This window comes from Hylobates moloch, unplaced genomic scaffold, assembly GCF_009828535.3.
Source record: "Hylobates moloch isolate HMO894 unplaced genomic scaffold, HMol_V3 SCAFFOLD_8, whole genome shotgun sequence".
In the NCBI taxonomy this organism is placed as follows: domain Eukaryota; kingdom Metazoa; phylum Chordata; class Mammalia; order Primates; family Hylobatidae; genus Hylobates; species Hylobates moloch.
The window spans coordinates 82,447,438-82,467,230 of NW_026652283.1; the positions used below are offsets into that span (position 1 = coordinate 82,447,438).

The window sequence follows — 19,793 nt, forward strand, 5'->3', positions numbered from 1 at the left end:
CATCCATTGTTGTTCCCTTCATTGTCTTGTACTCACCATCAAGATAAGTGTAAGTGGTGGTAAGTGTAAAATGTAAAGTCAAATCTTCCCTTTGAGCACCTCTGACCTGAATTATTACTACTTGCACAATTGAGGCAGCAGTTTATTTACTGCTACCTCCTGGCTTTTAATTAACAGTCATAAGGTATAATAGATCTCCTCTAACTATGTTATGTTAAAATAGTAGTTTTAGAGTATTTGTTGCATTGAGGGAATTGCAGAGAGGTGGCATCGAGAGCCAATGTATTTTTCAAACAGGGTCTTGCTCTGTCGCCCAGGCTGGAGCGCAGTGGTGTGATCTCGTCTCACTGCCACCTTTGCCTCCCAGGTTCAAGCAGTTCTCGTGCCTCAGCCTCTGAGTTAGCTGGGATTACAGGCATGCACCACCAGGCCCAGCTAATTTGTTTGTTTGTTTATTTGTTTTTTTGAGACAGAGTCTCACTCTGTCACCCGGGCTGGAGTGCAATGGCGTGATCTTGGCTCACTGCAACCTCTGCTTCCCAGGTTCAAGCAATTCTCCTGCCTCAGCCTCCCAGGTAGCTGGGATTATAGGCGCCTGCCACCACGCCTGGCTAATTTTTCGTATTTTTAGTAGAGACAGTGTTTCACTGTGTTAGCCAGGCTGGTCTCGATCTCCTGACCTTGTGATCCACCCACCTCAGCCTCCCAAAGTGCTGGGATTACAGGCGTGAGTCACCACGCCTGGCTTTTTTGTATTTTTAATAGAGATGGGGTTTTGCTTTTTTGGCCAGGCTGATCTCGAACTCCTGGCCCCAAGTGATCTGCTCGCCTCGGCCTCCCGAAGTGCTGGGATTATAGGCCTGAGTGACCACGTTCAGCCTATATAAAATTTGTTTAAGAAATAATGTTGAAAATTTCCCATCTTGAGAGAGGGACATAGGCATCCAGATTCATGAAGCCTAAAGGATCCCGAGTAAAATCAACCAAAAGAAGAATACTTTGAGACACATTACAGTTGTCACTCTGTAACCATAGGGGATTGATTTCAAGACACCCCAGCGTGGATGCCAAAGTCTAAGGATGCTCAAGTCCCTTATATAAAAGGGCGTAGTGTTTGTATGTCACTTACGCACATCCTCTCATATGCTGTAAATCACCTCTGTGTTGCGTATAATACCCAATACAATGTAAATGCTATGTAAATAGTGGTTATACTGCATTGGGGTTTTTAAAAATTGGTTCTTATTTGTATTATTTTTATTGTATTTTTTTTTCAATATTTCCTATCCATGGCTGGCCTTACAGATGCAGAACACCAGCTGTACTAAGTTTTTATTATTTTCAAGGATCTTAACCTTTTAAAAATTGACATGTACAGGTTCATGTGCTGCAGAGCTTAGGTTGAATTGTGTGGATAGTGTTTATGATGGCTCAGCTTCTCCTCCTGCTTCTAGATTCGTGCTGCACAAAAGATGTAGTTCCTCACTGGATGATTTATGTTTTATGTTCTAAACAGTATTTTTTTTTTTTTTTTGAGACAGAGTCTCGCTCTGTCGCCCAGGTTGCAGTGCAGTGGCATGATCTCAGCTTACTGCAGGCTCCACCTCCTGGATTCAAGCGATTCTCCTGCCTCAGCCTCCCGAGTAGCTGGGATTACAGGCGCACGCTGCCGCGCCTGGCTAATTTTTGTATTTTTTAGTAGAGACGGGGTTTCACCGTCTTGGCCAGGCTGGTCTCGAACTCCTGACCTCATGATCCACCCACCTCAGCCTCCCAAAGTGCTAGGATTACAGGCATGAGCCACCATGCCCGGCCCTCTAAACAGTATTTAATTAAATACAGGGAGAGAGAAGTATTAGCTGGGTATGTCCTGCTCTGCCTTTGTTAGGACTCATTTCTATAACTCAAGCCATATCCTCTTGGTTCCAAGTCACATGGGCTTTGTGACATAGTCATGTCCATATTTATAATAAAGGATGATTCTGTTGTGTTACACAGCCTGTGTATGGTTACCAGAACTGCCCAATAAGCTTAAGGCCATTGCCAACTAATCCAGAAGGTCTCAAGCTTCACCTTGGGTAATATAAAGGTACTCAGGCCTGCCTTGTCATAATTAGAACAGATTTCCTAGGAATCCAAATGTGCCACAGATGAAGGCTGACAGCAGGGTCAGCTTCTAAAGGCAATAAACTCTGGCTTTCTGCCAGGCGCTTTGCCTGCTCATTTCATTGTGTACTCTTAACTGTCCACAGCCTCACATAGATTTCCACCAGAATCTTTAATTGACTGATACTCTATATAAGCCAACATAGAGAAAAGACAAACTGATTATTGCTGAGGATCTGGAAGCACTTGCTTTTTTATATATCAGAGCCCCCACCCTATTCTCTGGTGGTTTCCTTAAAAGTGCTTTTTTTCTTTTTGGAGACAGCATTTCACTCTGTTGCCCAGGGTGGAGTGCAGTAGCTTGATCATAGCTCACTGCAGCCTCAACCTCCTAGGCTCGCGCAATTCTCCAACCTCAACCTCCCAAGTAACTGGGACCACAGGCACAGCCACCATACCCAGCTAATTTTTAAATTTTGTTTATAGAGACACTGGTCTCGAATTCTTGGGCTCAAGCAGTCTCCCCATCTTGGCCTCCCAAAGTGCTGGGATTACAGGCATGAGTCACTGTGCCCCACATGCTAAATTTTTTTTTTGAGACAGAGTGTTGCTCTGTCTCCCAGGCTGGAGTGCAATGGCATGATCTCAGCTTACTGCAACCTCCACCTCTCCCGGGTTCAAGCGATTCTCCTGCCTCAGCCTCCCGAGTAGCTGGGACTACAGGCACGCGCCACCACGCCCAGCTAATTTTTGTATTTTTAGTAGAGATGGGGTTTCACCATGTTGGCCAGGATGGTCTTGATCTCTTGACCTCGTGATCTGCCTGCCTCGGCCTCCCAAAGTGCTAGGATTACAGGCGTGAGCCACCGTGCCCAGCCTTACCTGCTAAATTTTTAAATGGGACTTTTTTGTAGTGGGGGGTCCGAAGGTAGTTCATGTCAATAACAAGTGCTGTCCTCAACTCTGACTCTGGTTACTTTGCCTGGCATTGGATTTGAGTAAATGTTAGCCAGTTTCTGAAATTATTTCCCATGCCATTTGCAAATCACAGACCATGAAGAGAAGGTTTTGTGAATTTCAGTACTCTCAAGAGTATTCCATTTTGGTTCATGATTTCCATGATGTAAGTCTGGGACCCCTCATTTTATCATTTCTTTTCTCGATCCCAATTGCTCAGCACTCAGGAGGACCAAGAAAGCTCCTAGACAGAGCTCAGTGGATTGTATTCTATAATTGTGTTTTTAAAGGTCACCCCCCCCCCAGCCAACCTCACCAAGTCAGGGATTAAATTATAAATCTATTAAAAGTGCTTTGGGTTCATTTAGCTTTGTGAGTGCATACCCTATCCAGAGTGAAACAGGACATTCCTATTTACATAGTACCCTCACTGAGAGCCTGGCCTCTTCCATAGGACCCAGATCTTTGAGATACCCAGACCTGAAGGGGCTTTCTGTACTCATTTCTGTTGCTACTCACTTCTGAGAGCTACAAGAGAACAGCTGGGGATGTGTTGAAGTTTTCTTGACTTACTCAAATAATGCTTGATCCCTTGCTACCTGAGGTCTTATTGTGGAGCATACTCATACCCTCTACAACTGGGGGAAAAAAAAATAAAATCCCAAAGCAAAACACTTGCAAATAGACTTAACTTATATTATTAGCATTATTTTTGCTTAGTTTTGTTTTCTTAAAAAACAAATTGGATCTTTATGTTCTTTTTACTCTGCCCCCTAATCTCCCCATACAGCTACATGAAGAAATTGGAAAAATGGAAAATACGTAAAGCTTTTATGACACAGCAGAGAAAGTTGATTTGTAACAGCCTAAAGCCAAGGGAGTGCCACCTTTCTCTGGAGCTAGTCCAGCTGCTTTAGAACCAGAGCCTTCATATTGTTTATGGAAATGGAAGAAACAGAACCAGGAGATGGGTGGGGAGCAGGAAAATTATTCTGCCCTATGCCCCTAACAAAAAAATGTGAAGTACCTATAATATCAACTCCAGCTTCTAGATCCATTATGAAGTAACTTATATTTGGAGGGGAATGCTCATAATTATTATTTTCCATGGAAAAGCACATTTACTGGGAAGGGGCCTGATGGCTAGTGGTGGGCAAAGGTATGGGGAGATGGCCTGCATGACAGGTGCTCTGAATACCAAAGCTTCCAACTCATCCCCTCCTGGTGCAGTACCTAGTTAGAGGGAACTTGGAAGCCTCCTTCCAGCAGTGCTGGAAGGGAATGTTCCTGGGTTTGTCATTATCTTGCCAGCTGGGGACATAGAGTACCTTCTGTGTCATCATCTACTTATCTGTTCACTGACTTTGATGACTTTCATCACCTCCCGTCAATATCGTGATACTTCCTTAATCTTTCTGTTCCTAAACTGAAGGTACCAACCTCCAAGGAGCCTCTCTTGCATGCTGAGACTGTCTTCTACAGTCTAGCCAACTCCACCTTTGGAGGAAAGGTGATGAGTATTCAAGAATCTTCAGAACAGAGCATTTTGCCTCTGTCCTGGAATCCTAGAGTTTCAGAGGTGGGAGAGATGGAGCTTGTTTTATGCAGGCCTTGCTTGATAGTTCAGGGAGCTGAACCCAGAACAGGGACATGAGTGACTCTGAAATGTGTGGCTATATCAAAGTTGTAGCTTTGACTTAGGGTAGAGAATTGGAACTTAACTTATAAGAAGGAGAGCCAAACCATGTAACAGGATTTGAAACATAATAGCCAAGTTGACTCCAGGCCTTATACCTGAGTCAGGGCCTCTAAATGGATTCTAATACCAAGAATCAGGTATCCCTCCTAGGGGAAAGAAAGGAGGGTTCTGGGACAGTAGGGCATCACTAAACTGATTTCTCATGCCAGCACTGCTGTGTTTTCTTCTCCATTTTTAGGCCTCGAAAAAGCCCAAGACAGCAGAAGCAGACACCTCCAGTGAACTAGCAAAGAAAAGCAAAGAAGTATTCAGAAAAGAGGTAAGGTTTGGTGGATATAAGCACTAAGCTTCTCAGGCTTAAACCTGAACCCTTTCCTTTCTTGTCCTAAGTATATCGAGTATCTCCTTTGCCCCAAGATAGGCAGGAACACAAGGTGTTCCTTGTGTGTGTGTCTTGCTGAAGTGCTTCTTTTCGCACTGAAAACTCCTCAGCGATCTTTTCTTGGCTTGACAGGAGCCCCTCTCAGACCACATTTGCTTGTTTGACTGTGGGCCTTCTGTAGCATCTATGGCAAAAGAAAGCTATATGTAGTGGTAGGCTGCCTGTGTCTTTGGGTATTCCTCTTGCTTCTGTGATTTGACTTAGTTGTTATGTGAATGACACATTGGCGAAAGAGGTGTGGCCTTTTTCAACTGGTTAAGCACTTTAATACCCATTGACTCATTTTGTCCCCACAACAGCCCTTGAGGTAGGCAAGACAGATTGCCTTTCCTCTTATTCAGGTGAAAGAACTCTTAAGGTTCAGAGAAGACAAGTTCTAGACAAAAGATTTGAACTCAGGCGTTCTGGCTCAAAGTCCACTTCTGTTTCTGTAATATCTCATTTGGTAGCTGCCTAATTCTCCAGGGCTTGGGAGAATGCTGCTCCTTTTTATGCTTTTTATGCTATCAGAAGTGTGTCTTACCAGCCATCAAGACACTAAACTTGTCTGCTTCATAGCATCTAGGTTCTAAACTCCAATCTTCATTCATTGAAGGGGCTTGTAGTGTTTTGGAAGAAACAGACCTGTAAATAAGTAGCGGCAGCTGTGTGAAAAGTATGCCATATTAGGGCTGGGAGCCACAATCCGGGCTGTCAGGAAGGGTGCTTGAATCAGGGGTAGGAATTGGCCGGATGGATCAGCAGGGGATCTAACTTATGTCAATAGAATGTACAGGGGCAAGATAGAGCATCTTCCCTTCCAGGGAGTTGTAAGTGGCCCGATGGGCTATAGCACAAGGTATGGGAGGGCTGTTGAAAATGAGGTGGAATGGTATTGTGCTTCTTCATATAGGAACTATATGTCTGTGGGTTATCAGGAACCATTGCAGAATTTTAAGCAGGGGGTAATGAAATCCCTATCTGTGTTTGAGGGGATAGACTGAAGGGAGTTTGGAGGCCAGGAAACCCCAGAAAAACCTTGAGTTAAAAGGCTTATCCAGGGATAAAATTTAGTTTCTTATGATCCCTTTGTGAACATACTGGTATTTCAGCTCATTCAACCAGCAGCTGTTTATTTAGTGCCTACCTACCTTGTGATATAGCCTTGTTCTTTGAACACCTGAAGGCTCACTGAATTTTAGTGATGGGTAGACTTTGTTCAAAGTGCTCTCTGATGAAATGGCTATGGCTGGCCTCTTTATTCTCTTTGTCCCCTGTGATCTTAGCACCACAGATACCTCTGAAGGTCCTATTTCTAGAGTGTTTGGGAGCACCTGGGTAGGACAGACCATACTTAGACAGCCCAGGGAGGACATAGTAAGTGGTGGAATGAAAAGGATTCTGCTCTGGTTTTCCTTTGCTGGCTGTCATATCATGCTTCTATCTGCTTCACATGCTGTGGTATGACCACTTAAAGAATCTAACTACCCTTCAATGACAAAATTCCTGTGGTTCCTGGGATTGCTAAGCCTCATAGAAGCTCTGGAACACCTGCCGTGCCCTGCCTTGCCTCCAGGGCCCAGAGAACCCAGCTACTGTCTTTATGCCAAGGACACAAAATTTGTTGACTGAAACCTGGGGCTGCTGAAGGACTCAGCATTGAAGTCATGCTGTTGAGTCCCTCCAGCCTCCTTTAAGGCTTGCTTAGTCCATCCAGGGGAGCTCTTTCCCTCTCAGGCTGAGCCCGTATCCTTTTCTCAGATCTTACTGGCTTACTAGTATTCCACTGTCCAAACCAGTTAACCTGAGGGAGGAAAAGGAGAAGGATTGGTTGGCTCTACTCACTACTTTTTCTAGTTACTTCCTCAGTACAACTCCTTGCCCTCTCTGGACTGTTGAGCAACGTGTTCTCTTTTCTCTGCCTGCAGATGTCCCAATTCATCGTCCAGTGCCTGAACCCTTACCGGAAACCTGACTGCAAAGTGGGAAGAATTACCACAACTGAAGACTTTAAACATCTGGCTCGCAAGGTACTCCCCTTGCTTTTGGTAGCCCACCAGGCAACATTCTGGGCAAACTGTGTACCTTCTAAGAAGCCCTTTTCATCATAGAAAGTATTTTTTTTTTCTCTTGTCAGATGTCAGGGATGGGGACCCAGGAACGGGGAGGGAAGGTCTGGGGAGGGATGCACACCTTACATGACATCAGTAGTTCTCTACGAAATTTTCAGAGCTCAGCTTGTCCTTTCTGGTGATCATAGCACCAGCCTGCCCCAACATCTACCCCCTTATTAACTTCCTGTCTTGGTGAGAAGGGCCCTGAAGCAGCAGGCTGGATTACCACCCCTGTCCTCCCCCTCATATCATTTCTGCTCTGATTGGTGGCTATGGTCTCTCTTCCTGTGCCCTGGACAGCTGACTCACGGTGTTATGAATAAGGAGCTGAAGTACTGTAAGAATCCTGAGGACCTGGAGTGCAATGAGAATGTGAAACACAAAACCAAGGAGTACATTAAGAAGTACATGCAGAAGTTTGGGGCTGTTTACAAACCCAAAGAGGACACTGAATTAGAGTGACTGTTGGGCCAGGGTGGGAGGATGGGTGGTCAGGTAAGACAGACTCTAGGGAGAGGAAATCCTGTGGGCCTTTCTGTCCCATCCCTGTCAGCACTGTGCTACTGATGACACATCACCCTGGGGAATTCAACCCTGCAGATGTCAACCGAAGGCCACAAAAATGAACTCCATCTACAAGTGGTTACCTAGTTGTGAGCTGTTGGCATGCGGTTAGAAGCCATCAGAGGTGCAAGGGCTTAGAAAAGACCCTGGCCAGACCTGACTCCACTCTTAAACCTGGGTCTCCTCCTTGGCGGTGCTGTCAGCGCACAGACCCATGCGCATCCCCACCCACAACCCTTTACCCTGATGATCTGTATTATATTTTAATGTATATGTGAATATATTGAAAATAATTTGTTTTTTCCTGGTTTTTGTTTGGTTTTCGTTTTGCTTTTAGCGTCTACATGCTAGGATCACAGGAAGACTTTGTAAGGACAGTTTAAGTTCTCCTGCAAGGTTTAATTTGTTATCATGTAAATATTCCAAAGCAGGCTGCCTTGTGGTTTTGGCCAGCCTTGTGCTATGTTGATAAGATTGATTTACTGCTTAAAATCACTTTACTTTATCCAATTTTTACTGAACTTTTTATGTAAAAAAATAAAATCAATTAAAGAACTTGGCATGTGTGTTCCCTAAAAGTTAATCAAGCATATTTGTGTGTAATGATGTCACTGGAAGAAGGAGAGATAGTGGCCTTAGGTGTGTGAAGTCCAAGGTTAATCCCTGTGATTGGATTTTATTACAGGACTTGTTCATTCTCCACAGGTCCTACTATGACTGAGGCAGACATTTGCCAGGTGACTGACACTTGTAGGCTTGGGATCTTTTGGCTGTGCTCAGGCATTGGGTCAATTTGCACATGCATTCCAGAGCAAAAGCAGCAGCATCTAGGGCCTCTTTGGCACTAGGCTTCTTTATTTTGGTTAATCATCAGTCAAGAGAAAGGCAAATTTATCTTCTCCCTTGATACTTTCTCCTGGCTGGAGAGAAGCATTGAATCTTTTTCCCCCCATGGACTTGATTTTTCTAAGCCCACTGGAATGCTTTTTCTGGGGGGGCGGGGGGAGGGTGGGGAGAAAGGGTCTCACTCTGTTGCCCAGGCTGGAGTGCGGTGGTGTGATCATAGCTCATTGCATCCCTCAACTCCTGGGCCCAAGCAATCTTCTTGCCTCAGCCTCTGGAGTAGCTAGGACTATTAGCTAATATATTTTTAAAATCTTTGTAGAGACGCAGGGTCTTGCTATGTTACCCAGGCTGGTCTTGACTTCCAGGCCTCAAGTAATGCTCCTGCTTTAGACTCCCAAAGTGTTGGACACCTGGTTTGAAATGCTCATTTGATGTTTGGGTTCCCTAGCTTCCCACTGTGCTCCCTAACACTGGGGTTGGACACTAGAGGACAGGATAGGACCCCTATAAAAGAGGTATAGTGCACAGGTTATGATGATAGTGAACATTTTCAGGAAGATGCAGGGCTTGGGTGAGAGACCTCTCTCCCACTTGTTGGATCAGTTATCTAGGCAGTGAGGAAGGCTGAGGGCTTCAGGCCAGACTGGGGCCCATCTTTGCAAAAAGGTTGGTCCCACCTGTGTCTCACCAGGGTTATTCTGCCCACTGCAGCAGTGTTCTTGAGGTCAGGTCAGGCTGTGGCCTGCCAAATCTTTGGCAGGGTGAGTAGCAATTGGAGCAGTCACTGCCTGCTAGGCACTGTGCTGAGCACTTAGAGCTCAGGTTGTGGTCACAGTCCTGAGGCACAGGAATTGGCACTATGATGAGGAAAACTAAGGGTCAGAGAGGTTCAGTAACTTTTCTAATATCCTTATATTAAAGGAAGTGTTAAAAGAGGGGGAAATCCTTATTTTTTTTTTGAGACGGAGTCTTGCTCTGTCGCCCAGGCTGGAGTGCAGTGGCACAGTCTCGGTTCACTGCAAGCTCTGCCTCCCAGGTTCACGCCATTCTCCTGCCTCAGCCTCTCCGAGTAGCTGGGACTACAGGCGCCCGCCACCACGCCCGGCTTATTTTTTTTTTTTGTATTTTTAGTAGAGACGGGGTTTCACCGTGGTCTCGATCTCCTGACCTCGTGATCCGCCTGCCTCGGCTTCCCAAAGTGCTGGGATTACAAGCGTGAGCCACCGCGCCCGGCCGGAAATCCTTATTTTAAACTTAGATGTGCTATTGTTTTCTCATGATATTGCAGCCTTCAAAACTGTTTAAAGCACTTTTTTTTTTTTTGAGACGGAGTTTCGCTCTTGTTGTCCAGGCTGGAGTGCAGTGGCACGATCTCAGCTCATTGCGACCTCTGCCTCCCAGGTTCAAGCAATTTCTCCTGCCTCAGCCTCCCTAGTAGCTGAGATTACAGGCATGCACCACCATGCCCAGCTAATTTTGTATTTTTAGTAGAGATGGGGTTTCTCCACGTTGGTCAGGTTGGTCTCAAACTCCTGACCTCAGGTGATCCACCCATCTCAGCCTCCCAAAGTGCTGGGATTACAGGCGTGAGCCACCACGCCTGGCCTAAAGCATATTATTATATCACATGCGCAGATGGTAATGCTCAGCCCTCTTAATGTCTTGGAATTATGTCTGTTACAGAGAATATTTTAGTTAATGTGCTTAAGCACATTGAAAGGGGGCATTTCTTTTTCAGTGGGTTTGCAGTGCACGGGTACAGCCACATGCACTGCTGCTTGCAACCAAATCAGATGCATGGTTTTGACCCAAAGCTCCAGGTTATGATGTCTCCAGCAGCTGGTGCGTATCTTCCCTGCTTTCTCTCCTGATTCTTCAGGGTTATTGCCCTAAGGTCATCTGAGGAGGAAGGTGGCTATAAACTTCCAGTTCTTCCTTAGTTTAAGGGAAAGATTTACAGAGTCTTAAGCAGCCCTGGTCAGCTATTTCTGAGGGTAGCAGTAGCAGCAGTCTGATGAGCTTGGTACTCACAGAGTAGTCAATCTCAGTTGCATCTCATTTCAGCAGAGGGACAGGATCTACCTTGGGCCCCACTAGACCATGACTGGAACCCATGTCTTCTGAGTGAGTTTGGATGGCTGTGCTTCTGAAGCCTACTTATGCTGGTAGATGCCAGGATGGTAGCCATTATTCCTTCCTAGGCAAGGCTTGTCTTTATAGCACCTTCTTCAAAAGTCACTTATTGTGCCAACCTACCTGCCTCCCCCTTTGGGGTGGGCATATGCATGGAGTGCATATGCATGGACTTGGCTGCACCTGCCTTGTCCTGAGCTGCCCAGGAGACCCACCTGTCCTTGGCGTGTGTAGCAACCACATGAGCAGATGTGGAAGTACATTTGGAACTCCTTGTCCTGAGTTCAGGTCTTGTAAAGAGAGCGTTTTCTTTTTTCTTATCTAGAGGTGACCTGAGGCCCTTGGTAATTAACTGCCCAGGACCAGCCTGCTTCTTGCCTCCTGTCTAGAGGAACAGGCCTCCAGCCTCCCCTTGTTGCTGCTCATAGAACAAGTCAGGAAAATGATCTCAAACCCAGCGTCCCTCAGCACCAACTTGGGAGTCTTAGGTGTGGGGGAAACTACTGAATGTGTCACTTAAACTTACTGTTCTCCAGCTAAGGAAGTTGATAAAATACCAAGGTAAAATAATCAGCAAGGTAAAATAGCTTCCAAACATGATAAAGCCAGCAAATGGTAGACGCAGGATATGAACTCTGATCTGTGCCTCCAGAGCCCATGCATATTCTATAGGATCACACTGCCTGCCATCCCAGGTGCTGCTTGGAGAGGGCCGTCCCACAGCCTAGGGACCGCCCCCCTTTTCTGGGCCTCTGCCTCATAGCTCAACTGTCTCACAGGCCCAAGGAGCCAGATAGAGCCAGCAGAAAAGTCCGAATCACGTTTAATATGGGTTACAAAAGTAGCAAAACCAGCTAAGGCTTAATAAGAGGAGGTGGAGTAGGGATCCAAAGGGCAGGACCACTCCTCACTGCCCACTCCCCACCATATCCTGGGCCCTCTTCTGGAGGGGATGGGTAGGTGAGGGGAAGTGAATGGTGGCTGGATCTTCGGTTTTCTTCCCCAGAACAGAGCAGGCTGAGCCCAGCAACCCCAGGAAGCCCACGAAGGGAAAGATATATGAGATGGGGGTAAGGGAGCACCGGAGCAGGCTCTGAGAGTCCAGGCTATGGAGACAGCATTCACACCACAGAGCAGCCCTCAGCTTGGGGGCCCAGGACCTGGACCACATCTTCCTGGCCCATGGCAACCAGGGCATTCTGTAGCACCTTGTGGGTGGAACCACTGTCTTCTTGGACAGCCCAGTCCCTCAGCAGTGTGTAGGCTCACACCTGGCCTTGGGCCATGATTTCTACAGCCTCAGCCCGGTAGCCCAGATGGTCTGCCAGTCCCTGCCAGCCCTTGTCAGGTTCACGTGACACCTCTAACAGCCGCTCCACTTTCTCCTGGTGCTGCCGAGGGAGATCAAGGTAAAGTCGGCACCCAAGCTCAGGATGTGGTCCTGGGGCAGGAGACATGAGGATCACACAAGGGCTGGGTGGTGAGGCAGTTCTGGGAAAGGGGCTCACCCTGGCTGGAGGCACAGGGCTCCAGACTGCTAGGAGAGTCCAGGAAGACACTGCTATCCCCATGCATCTGGTCCTTGTTGAGACCTCCCACCTCTGCAGTTCGAGCTTTGGCCAGCTGCTGTCTTTGTTTATGTGAGTGCCAGCTGTGGGGAGAAAGGGAGACCTACCAACCTGCCCCCACCTTCAAGACAGGGAATTGGTTGGGAGTCCAGACAGGGAAGGGGGTGCCACAGGGCAGTGCCCAGACCACCTACCACTTGAAGGCCATGTAGGCAAGCAGACCTAGGACCACAGTGGCCAGGAGGGTACAGTAGACTGGGATGATGCTGCCTGAGACCCCTGGAGGCTCCAGGAGGAAAAGGGAGGAGGTATTGGGGGCCAGGGCTTCCCCTGCCCCTACCCATACTCCTTCCCTGTCCCTCTCCTGCCTCCTCAGGATCTTACCTGTGGAAGAAAAGACAGATCAGGTCAGGAGCAAGGAACAAAGGCTAGGGTCCCTGGGTGGCCTCACCTAAACTTTGTTGCCAAAAAGGTTTGAAGCCAGTAGTCCCTACTATGTAGAGTCAAAAGCTTATACCACAGCATCAAGAGCTGTCTGGCCTATTTTTCCATTTTCATCTACTTCTTCCCCTTTGCTTACCACTCTGGACACCTTGTCTTTGCTAGATGCACCCTGTTCTCCTAACCTTCCAGACTTCTGCTCCTGCCAATCTCCCTTCTCCATCTGACATATTGGCAAGAATGTTCTGCTCTGGGAAGACTTCCTTGATCTCTTCCTTTTTGGGGTCCATTTGCACCTCCTGTCTACCACGGCACTAAATCCAATTTTTTTTTATCCAATTATCCAGGGCACAGGAAGAAAGACCATGGAACTGTCTACCATGGCACTTGTGTCCTGTCTCCGCCACCAAGTCTGGACTGTGAGGGCACATTGATTCATGTGGTCCCCACAAGCATCTCTGTGCAAAGGAGGCCTTGTAAATTTTTGCAAAATAAAGCTGAACTGGAAAGGAAGTGTTGTTGCTTTCTTCTGCCTGGAAGCGACTTGTCCTCCCAATCTAGTGCAGTCAGGGCACACAGGGCAGAGACTCCAGAACGTGTGGCTGGACTTGGGTGTGACCTACCCACTTGGGGTACCTCCCAACCTGCCTGGTGCCCATGATCTGGATTAAGGGATGCTTACCCACATAGGCCAGGCCTTTGCTGTGGCTAGAGTTGTGAAGCATGGCTCTGTTAGTGGGTAATACTCCCTGGGGTTGTTTCTTGGAGAAGAGGTTAGAGAGTTTTAGGCAGCGCCCAGGCAAGGGAGCTGGGAGCTACTTCTCTCAGTCCAAAAAGGGCTGTGTGCAGGAGAAATATGGGGGAAATCTCCAGGCCTGACGTTGGCAGTCCCTTGGGGTAGTCTGTCCCCCTTTTCTCACTTCAACCTGATATACTCCAGGGCTGGACCAGTTTTCTCCTGTGTCAGATGGGGTGGAGGTGACAGAGCTGGTTCCACCTGGCCAAAATTAGAAGGGTCAGATACAGCTCAGGATGGAAGGCAGGTTGGAAACCACCCTGTCTCAAAGATGTTGCCAAACACCTGGTCTGAGTCCAGGGATGGTAGGGAGGATAGGGGAGACATGCCTTCTAGCTCCATCTTAGCCAGAACCAGGCTGGAGAGACGTACTGGCCAGTGGGAGGCTCACCGCCAGGCTTTTCAACTAGAGTTCAGGAACCCAACATCCTAAAGCCCCAAGGCAGGAGGACTTTCTGCAGTGACCATGCTTGCACTCCTTCCTCAAGAGTCAGTGTCCAGCCCTCTCCTGATCAGGAACTGGGTGGAATGCTACCCTGGTGGGTTCAGCGAGAGAACAGGGGATATGGGCCCAGAGACCCCCTAGTTGATCTTGCTTCATCTAGAAATTCAGAGAGGGCCTGAGAAGGATAGGACCACTCAGTCCTACCTGGATCCTATAGGGCTGAATCTGCTGGGACCCACTCCCTGAGGTTTGGGGAAGAGAAGCTCCTCGTCTGGACTAAGGAGAGCTTGCCTGGAGAAGGAATGGAGGAGACACCAGGGAAGGCCCTCCAACTCCCCAATATCCACCGCCACATATTGGGTACCGGTCTATCCCACAACATATGCCCATGTGTATGGCTAAGTCAGCAACCCAATGCTGTGGCCAAGTGGGTGCGACCTGGTGGCCCTTGCCACATGTGGGGTGTGTACCTTTGTGTCACATTAAGGGGCCCTGCAGGATCCTGGCTAGTGGATGGGCCTGTGACCAGGACGCAGCAGCAGACAGGCCTGGCTTCCGCCCAGCCCACTCTGAGCAGCGGGACTGGAACCCCTCCCGCCTCCCACCGGTCTCCAGGCCCACGAATACGCACACACAATGCAACCACCCCGCACACCCACACTACCCTGACTTCTTACGCACACGCCGACACCAGCACATACAACCACCGCAGGATCGCGAGTCTGGAGAGAGTCTGGAGAGAGGCAGCCCCCGGCTCCCTCCACTCAGCAAGGGCTCTGCCCCCAACTCTTCCTGACCGGTGGCCGCCAGGATGGATCCACTCAGCAGGGCAGGACCGAGCCCTCCGGGAAGACAACGTGGGGTCTCTGGGGTGGTTCTGGCCCCTCACCCCCAATCCCGAGACCACAGCGGCGCCACAGGACGGCCCAAGAAGTAGGCAAGACAATGAGGGGGCAGGGCCGAGCTGGAGGGGCGCGGCCTCGGGTGTTGTCGCCCCTGCCCGGCGAAGGAATGCAAACGTGCTTGCGGGGCGCCTGGCCGGGTTGCGGTTGTGGACGAATGGCGTGCGAAGGCGACCCGATGAAGAGATCGTGGGGAAACCACGAGCCGGGGCGAGATGTGGGGCAGGGGCTACACGGTCGGGGAAACTGAGGCCCCAGTTCAGCGACGGCCACGCGGAGGGGGACGAGTGGGCCCAGAGGGGGTCACGGGCCATGGGAACTCGAGCCAGGCCAGACTGAGACGGCGACCCTGGGACGGTGGCCACCGCAGGCCGAGACGCCGCGCGCTCACGCACACTCGGAGACGGAGCAGCTACAAAACTAGGCCTGGTTTATTGCCGAGAAGGGAGAACCGGGGCCGCCGTTAGGAATTAAGGCCACAGGCGGCCCTCGTGCTTTGACGAAAGAGACTTGGAAGCCGGGGAACCCCGCCCCAGACTGTGCAAAAAGTGCTGCTGCGACCGCAGACGCCGGTGCTGGCTCTCAGGGCGGCCCCTCAGCCGGCGAGGGGCGGGACTTCCGCCCGCCAATCCCTGAGGGGATAACATCGCCCGCCAATCCCTGAGCTGGGCAGGGTGGGCCCCGCTCACCCCCCTAGGCGGCCCACCCCGGGGTGTTCCCGCCGACTTCTGGGCGGGGCCTCCCGGGCCAGGCCCGTCGGGGGCGGGGCCCGAGCAGCCAGACTGGCCAGGTTCAGCGCGCCTCAGCAGGGTTGTATTCCGTCTCTCCCGAGGACACCTGGGAGATGCGCCGCGAGGACCGCCACAGCTTCCGCGCGAACTGGCTGCTGCGCACCTGGTGGGCGTTAAGGGTTGAGTAGGGTCAGCTGGGACCGCCGCGCCGCGCCCCGCCCCGTTCGAGGGGCCTCCCCACCCCTGCCCCATCCTCACCTCAGAGGGCTTCCCTGCGACCACCACGATGAGCTTGCCGTCCTCCAGGCCCACCAGCACGTGGCTGCGCTCCTTGGTCACGGCCACGCTACGGATGGCCACCTTCATGGGCAAGGGAGGCGCGGCCGGGAGCAGTCTGGAAGGGAGAGGGGATATACACCAACTTGCGACGGCAAGGGGGCTTTGCGACCAGCAGATATCCCTTATCCCATATACCCTCTCGGTCCTCATTTTAAGGATGGTTAAATTGAAATTCTTATACACAAAGAAATCTCCCACAACTGTGGCTAAGCGGAGGCCCAGGGCAAGACCTCCCCATGGGAAGATGAGGGGACAGGTAACAAACCTTGAAATATGTGCCTACAAACATGTATGGTGTGTGGGTTCCTACAGCCTTTATCCTACACCAATGACCACCACCTTCAGGGGCCATGAACCCATAAATGGGGAGGCTTACGTGTTTAGTTGGAGGATGTGCAGGGCGCACTGGGCGGTACCCAGCAACACAAAGTCCTCTGTCACCGTCAGGGCTGTAGGCTGCTCTGCCAGGGGCAGTGAAGCCCGCAACTTCCCATTGACTGAATACAGGTGCAAGGAGTAGGTGACCTGGAGGAAACAGGGAGTGTCAGCAAGGACAGGATCCCAACTGCCCCTCCATCTTTGCTGGGCACCCCTTCCCCATACCTGGGCCCCAGGACGTTCCGACGCTGAGCTCTGTACCACAATTTGGCCTTCGGACCCCAATGCCAGATGGAAAATAGGTCCAGGCAATGTGGCACCCGGAGGCCGTAGTGCCGCCACAAACTGGCCACGGCGTACAGTGTGTATGATCACAGTTCCATCCTGCAGGAAGGCAACTTAGGGTCCTGGGCAGGAGTCTGGGCTCCAGGGGGATTGCCCAGCAAATTCACCCTCCCCAGGGCACATGCATACACACACCTCAGATCCAGACACAGCCATGTCAAGTTCAGTGCTGATGGCCACACAGCTCACTGCAGCCCCATGCCCATACAGGACCTGCACAGGCTTTGGTGCCAGGCCTACTGACAGACCACCCTGTGGAGGACCAGGGTTGGCTTAGGACTGTCCCCTGAGGCTCAAGAAATGAAGGTCTTGTCCAAGACTAGAGAGCTGGAGGGTCACGGAGCCCCAGACTTGCTCATGGTAGCAAAGGGAAGGGAAAGACAGGAGGGCAGGACTGGAGGGCCACTGAGGGACAGATGGGCTGTAGGTCTGGGCTACAGGGACCCCACAGAGCTGCCCACCAGGCACACCTGATGCAGGAGCCGCCACACCATGCACGTGGTGTCCCGGGAGCCTGAGATGAGGTAGATGCCACAGGTGTCCAGTGCAAGGCAGGTTACTATATCTGCATGGGAAGGGGAGGGTACAGGCAGAACGGAGAAGTCACATCTGCCCTGGCCAGCCGCAGAACCCGGCCCCATACCTGCATGCCTCATTCTCCCCAGCTCCAAGGCTGTTCATACCAAGGTGGCGGCTGAGCTGGCTCAACAGCTTGCCACGGGGTAGTGCAGTCACTCGTAGGCTGCCATCCCAGTGGCCACCGCTGAATAGCAGCTTTCCATCGGGGGCCACTGCCAGTGCTTGTCCACTCACACCACTGCCTGGCACCCACGGGCCACTCAGCAGTCGCTGTGTCCTGACCCAGTGAGGGGGATAGCAAGTGAGGCCAGGCCACATGGAAGAGACCCAGGCACCCAGGGAGCCTGGCCAGACCTTTCCCCTGCAGCTGGCCTACATTCTGATTAGGGAGGGGAATAATTCCGGGTGCAGGGCATTTGTAGCCCACCCCACCCACAGCCCTCTGTCCTACTTGTGGCTGCCCATGGTGGGGTCTTTGCTGAAGCTGAAGTAGTTGCTTATGTTGCGGTCATAGGGCAACCAGCTGTGGGTGCCCAGCAGCCCACTGGCACTCACGGTCACCTGCAGGCAGGAGGGGGCAGAGGTGGGTTTCTGGCAGAGGCAGAGGGGGAGTGGAGCTGAGCTGGAGCTCTGCACAATGCACTTACCAACAGGTCTGGGGAACCCTGGGTGATGAAGGAGTGGGGCTGCCGGTGGGGGACCAGGGCTAGCACCAGGGGTACACCATCACTGACAACCTGCAGGGGCAAGGGCAGGCCTAGCTATGCCTGAGTACTATCAGATTACACTATCTGCTCCCTGAAGCATCATCCCTTCCTTTACCCTCAGTCCCCAGGGGTCACAGACTAGGTGTCACAGATGCAGAGGTTCCCACCAAGAAACAGGCAGAGACTTTAGGAGGGCATCTCAGAAAGTGAGTGAGAAGCTGAGACAGACATGGAAGATGCTTCCAGAGTATCACACTTAGTTTCAACCTTGGTCCTCTCACCCCGTTATTCCTTGTCCCCCTAGCCCAAAGGCAGGAAGAGAGGGAAACCTAAAAAAAAGTCAGGCCTGGGGGCAACATTCAGGAATGTTCCTGTCTAGGAAGGCGATGGAAGGGGTCCAAGGACAGATCTCCTCCCTCCTGATCTTCCTAAGGCTTTCAGAGCTTGTTAGGTGAGTCAACCCTTTATCCTGGCCCTGATGAAGAAGGCACCCCTCCTGCCCCCATACTCCTCCCATGTTTAGCTCATTTTCTAAGGTGCCTTGAAATCAGTGACTTTGATTAGGATTCCCATCTGCCCCAAATGGTCGGTAAGGACAGTGGGGTTAAACCCATTTCACAGAATATAAAGTTGAAGTCTTGTCTTCCTTTCACCTCTGCGAAGAATGCCTTGAGTTGGTCCAGGTGCTGGAAGATGCTAGGTGAGTTAGTGTCCAGGCGTGCAAGGCGATGGGCTGCTTCCTCAACTGAGAGCCGAGTTGGATGTGGCTCCTGTAGGTAAGTGGCTGGTCAGCACCATGGCATGGGCATCCCTGGCCACTATCCTCTAAGCTGGCCTTACCTTCAGCAGCTGACAGGGAGTCTGCCCGAAGTTGCTGATAATGCCCTCCAGAGCCTTCCGTTCCCGCTCATCTGTCACATGGTCAAGGTCTACGGCCCCTGGGAAGGCAGGCAGAGCAGTCAGGGCTCCCTGCGTGCCCTCTGCATCCACCCGACCTGATCTTGTCCTGGCCCCGACTGGAGTCCAGCATACTGCCCACCCTCATAGGTGCAGTAATAGAAAACATTGAGGGCTTCCTCGGCGGCTGGCCCCCGCTGCTTGTAGCCAAAGATGAGGTCGATCCACTCGTGCAGGTGTGCAGACACATACTCCGACTCCTGGGAGTAGGGAGGCAGCAATCAGTGCAGGGACAGCTGACCCCCTATGACCTTCAGAACCCCAGCTGCCTGCCATTTGCCTGTGGTTGCTTCCTCACCAGAGCCTGGCGGTGCTGCTGGATGAAGTCCTCAGGAGAGCTGGCCCACGGGGGCAGCACCACATCACCCACCTTCTCGTTGGTCAGCTGGAGACAGCCCAGGTCAAAACCTGGCACAGAGGACTGGGTCAGCTGTCTCCCTGTCCATCCCGACTGCCCCCTGGCCACTCCACCATCTGTTCTCCATCCCCACACTTGCCCACTCCAGTGCAAGCACCTCACACCTACCGTTCTGGTTCTCCAGGAAGTCAGGAAAGTAGAAGAATTCTGGGATGAGCTCCTTCACATCGGCAGGACTCTCCAGGCGTGCCTGCCAGGCTGCCGCCACCGAGTGGAACTGCCGGTCGGAGCAGTCAAAGCTGGGGGAGGGGCACGGGGCCAAGGTGAGGTGGGGAGAATGGAGACAGGGAGGGAGATGCTCTGGCTGGAGGGAAGAAGGGAGTCAGGGGTGGGCCCAGGATATGGGG

General features: G+C 50.9%; 3 protein-coding genes across 16 annotated transcripts in view; 1 reads left to right on the forward strand and 2 right to left on the reverse strand.

The window, feature by feature from the left end:
- The window catches only part of SETD2 (SET domain containing 2, histone lysine methyltransferase), a 149,966-nt gene extending 141,545 nt beyond the window's left edge, over positions 1 to 8,421 (forward strand). For all 3 annotated transcript variants that reach the window (XM_032161749.2, XM_032161751.2, XM_032161750.2), the window contains 3 exons: positions 5,001 to 5,081; positions 7,112 to 7,213; positions 7,598 to 8,421. In XM_032161749.2, coding sequence (XP_032017640.1) covers positions 5,001 to 5,081; positions 7,112 to 7,213; positions 7,598 to 7,759 — 345 coding nt within the window. In that variant the 3' untranslated portion in view covers positions 7,760 to 8,421. The remainder of the gene's footprint in view (positions 1 to 5,000; positions 5,082 to 7,111; positions 7,214 to 7,597) is intronic.
- A 3,109-nt stretch (positions 8,422 to 11,530) lies between these two features.
- Positions 11,531 to 14,096, reverse strand: LOC131383973 (death domain-containing membrane protein NRADD-like). Of its 2 annotated transcripts, XM_058442039.1 has the most exons (4): positions 13,532 to 14,096; positions 12,603 to 12,792; positions 12,349 to 12,491; positions 11,531 to 12,231 (listed from the first exon to the last, which is right to left on the reverse strand). In XM_058442039.1, the coding sequence occupies exons 1-4, from the start codon at positions 13,572 to 13,574 to the stop codon at positions 12,191 to 12,193; spliced, it is 417 nt and encodes a 138-aa protein (XP_058298022.1). In that variant the 5' UTR covers positions 13,575 to 14,096; the 3' UTR covers positions 11,531 to 12,190. The 2 variants fall into 2 exon arrangements, with proteins under 2 accessions (XP_058298022.1, XP_058298021.1); XM_058442038.1 differs by having other exon boundaries at positions 11,531 to 12,491.
- A 1,306-nt stretch (positions 14,097 to 15,402) lies between these two features.
- NBEAL2 (neurobeachin like 2) overlaps positions 15,403 to 19,793 on the reverse strand; it is a 30,035-nt gene continuing 25,644 nt past the window's right edge. For 8 of the 11 annotated variants that reach the window (XM_032161775.2, XM_058442031.1, XM_032161770.2 and 5 more), the window contains 14 exons: positions 19,555 to 19,685; positions 19,327 to 19,436; positions 19,111 to 19,228; positions 18,912 to 19,009; positions 18,725 to 18,841; positions 18,012 to 18,101; positions 17,816 to 17,925; positions 17,469 to 17,641; positions 17,256 to 17,350; positions 16,921 to 17,037; positions 16,666 to 16,824; positions 16,439 to 16,587; positions 15,982 to 16,117; positions 15,403 to 15,886 (listed from right to left, as the gene is read on the reverse strand). In XM_032161775.2, the coding sequence (XP_032017666.1) occupies positions 15,785 to 15,886; positions 15,982 to 16,117; positions 16,439 to 16,587; positions 16,666 to 16,824; positions 16,921 to 17,037; positions 17,256 to 17,350; positions 17,469 to 17,641; positions 17,816 to 17,925; positions 18,012 to 18,101; positions 18,725 to 18,841; positions 18,912 to 19,009; positions 19,111 to 19,228; positions 19,327 to 19,436; positions 19,555 to 19,685 (1,705 nt within the window). In that variant the 3' untranslated portion in view covers positions 15,403 to 15,784. Of the gene's footprint in view, positions 15,887 to 15,981; positions 16,118 to 16,438; positions 16,588 to 16,665; positions 16,825 to 16,920; positions 17,038 to 17,255; positions 17,351 to 17,468; positions 17,642 to 17,815; positions 17,926 to 18,011; positions 18,102 to 18,724; positions 18,842 to 18,911; positions 19,010 to 19,110; positions 19,229 to 19,326; positions 19,437 to 19,554; positions 19,686 to 19,793 lie in introns of those variants that run through there. The other 3 variants (XM_032161771.2, XM_032161773.2, XM_058442032.1) reach the window with 3 other exon arrangements.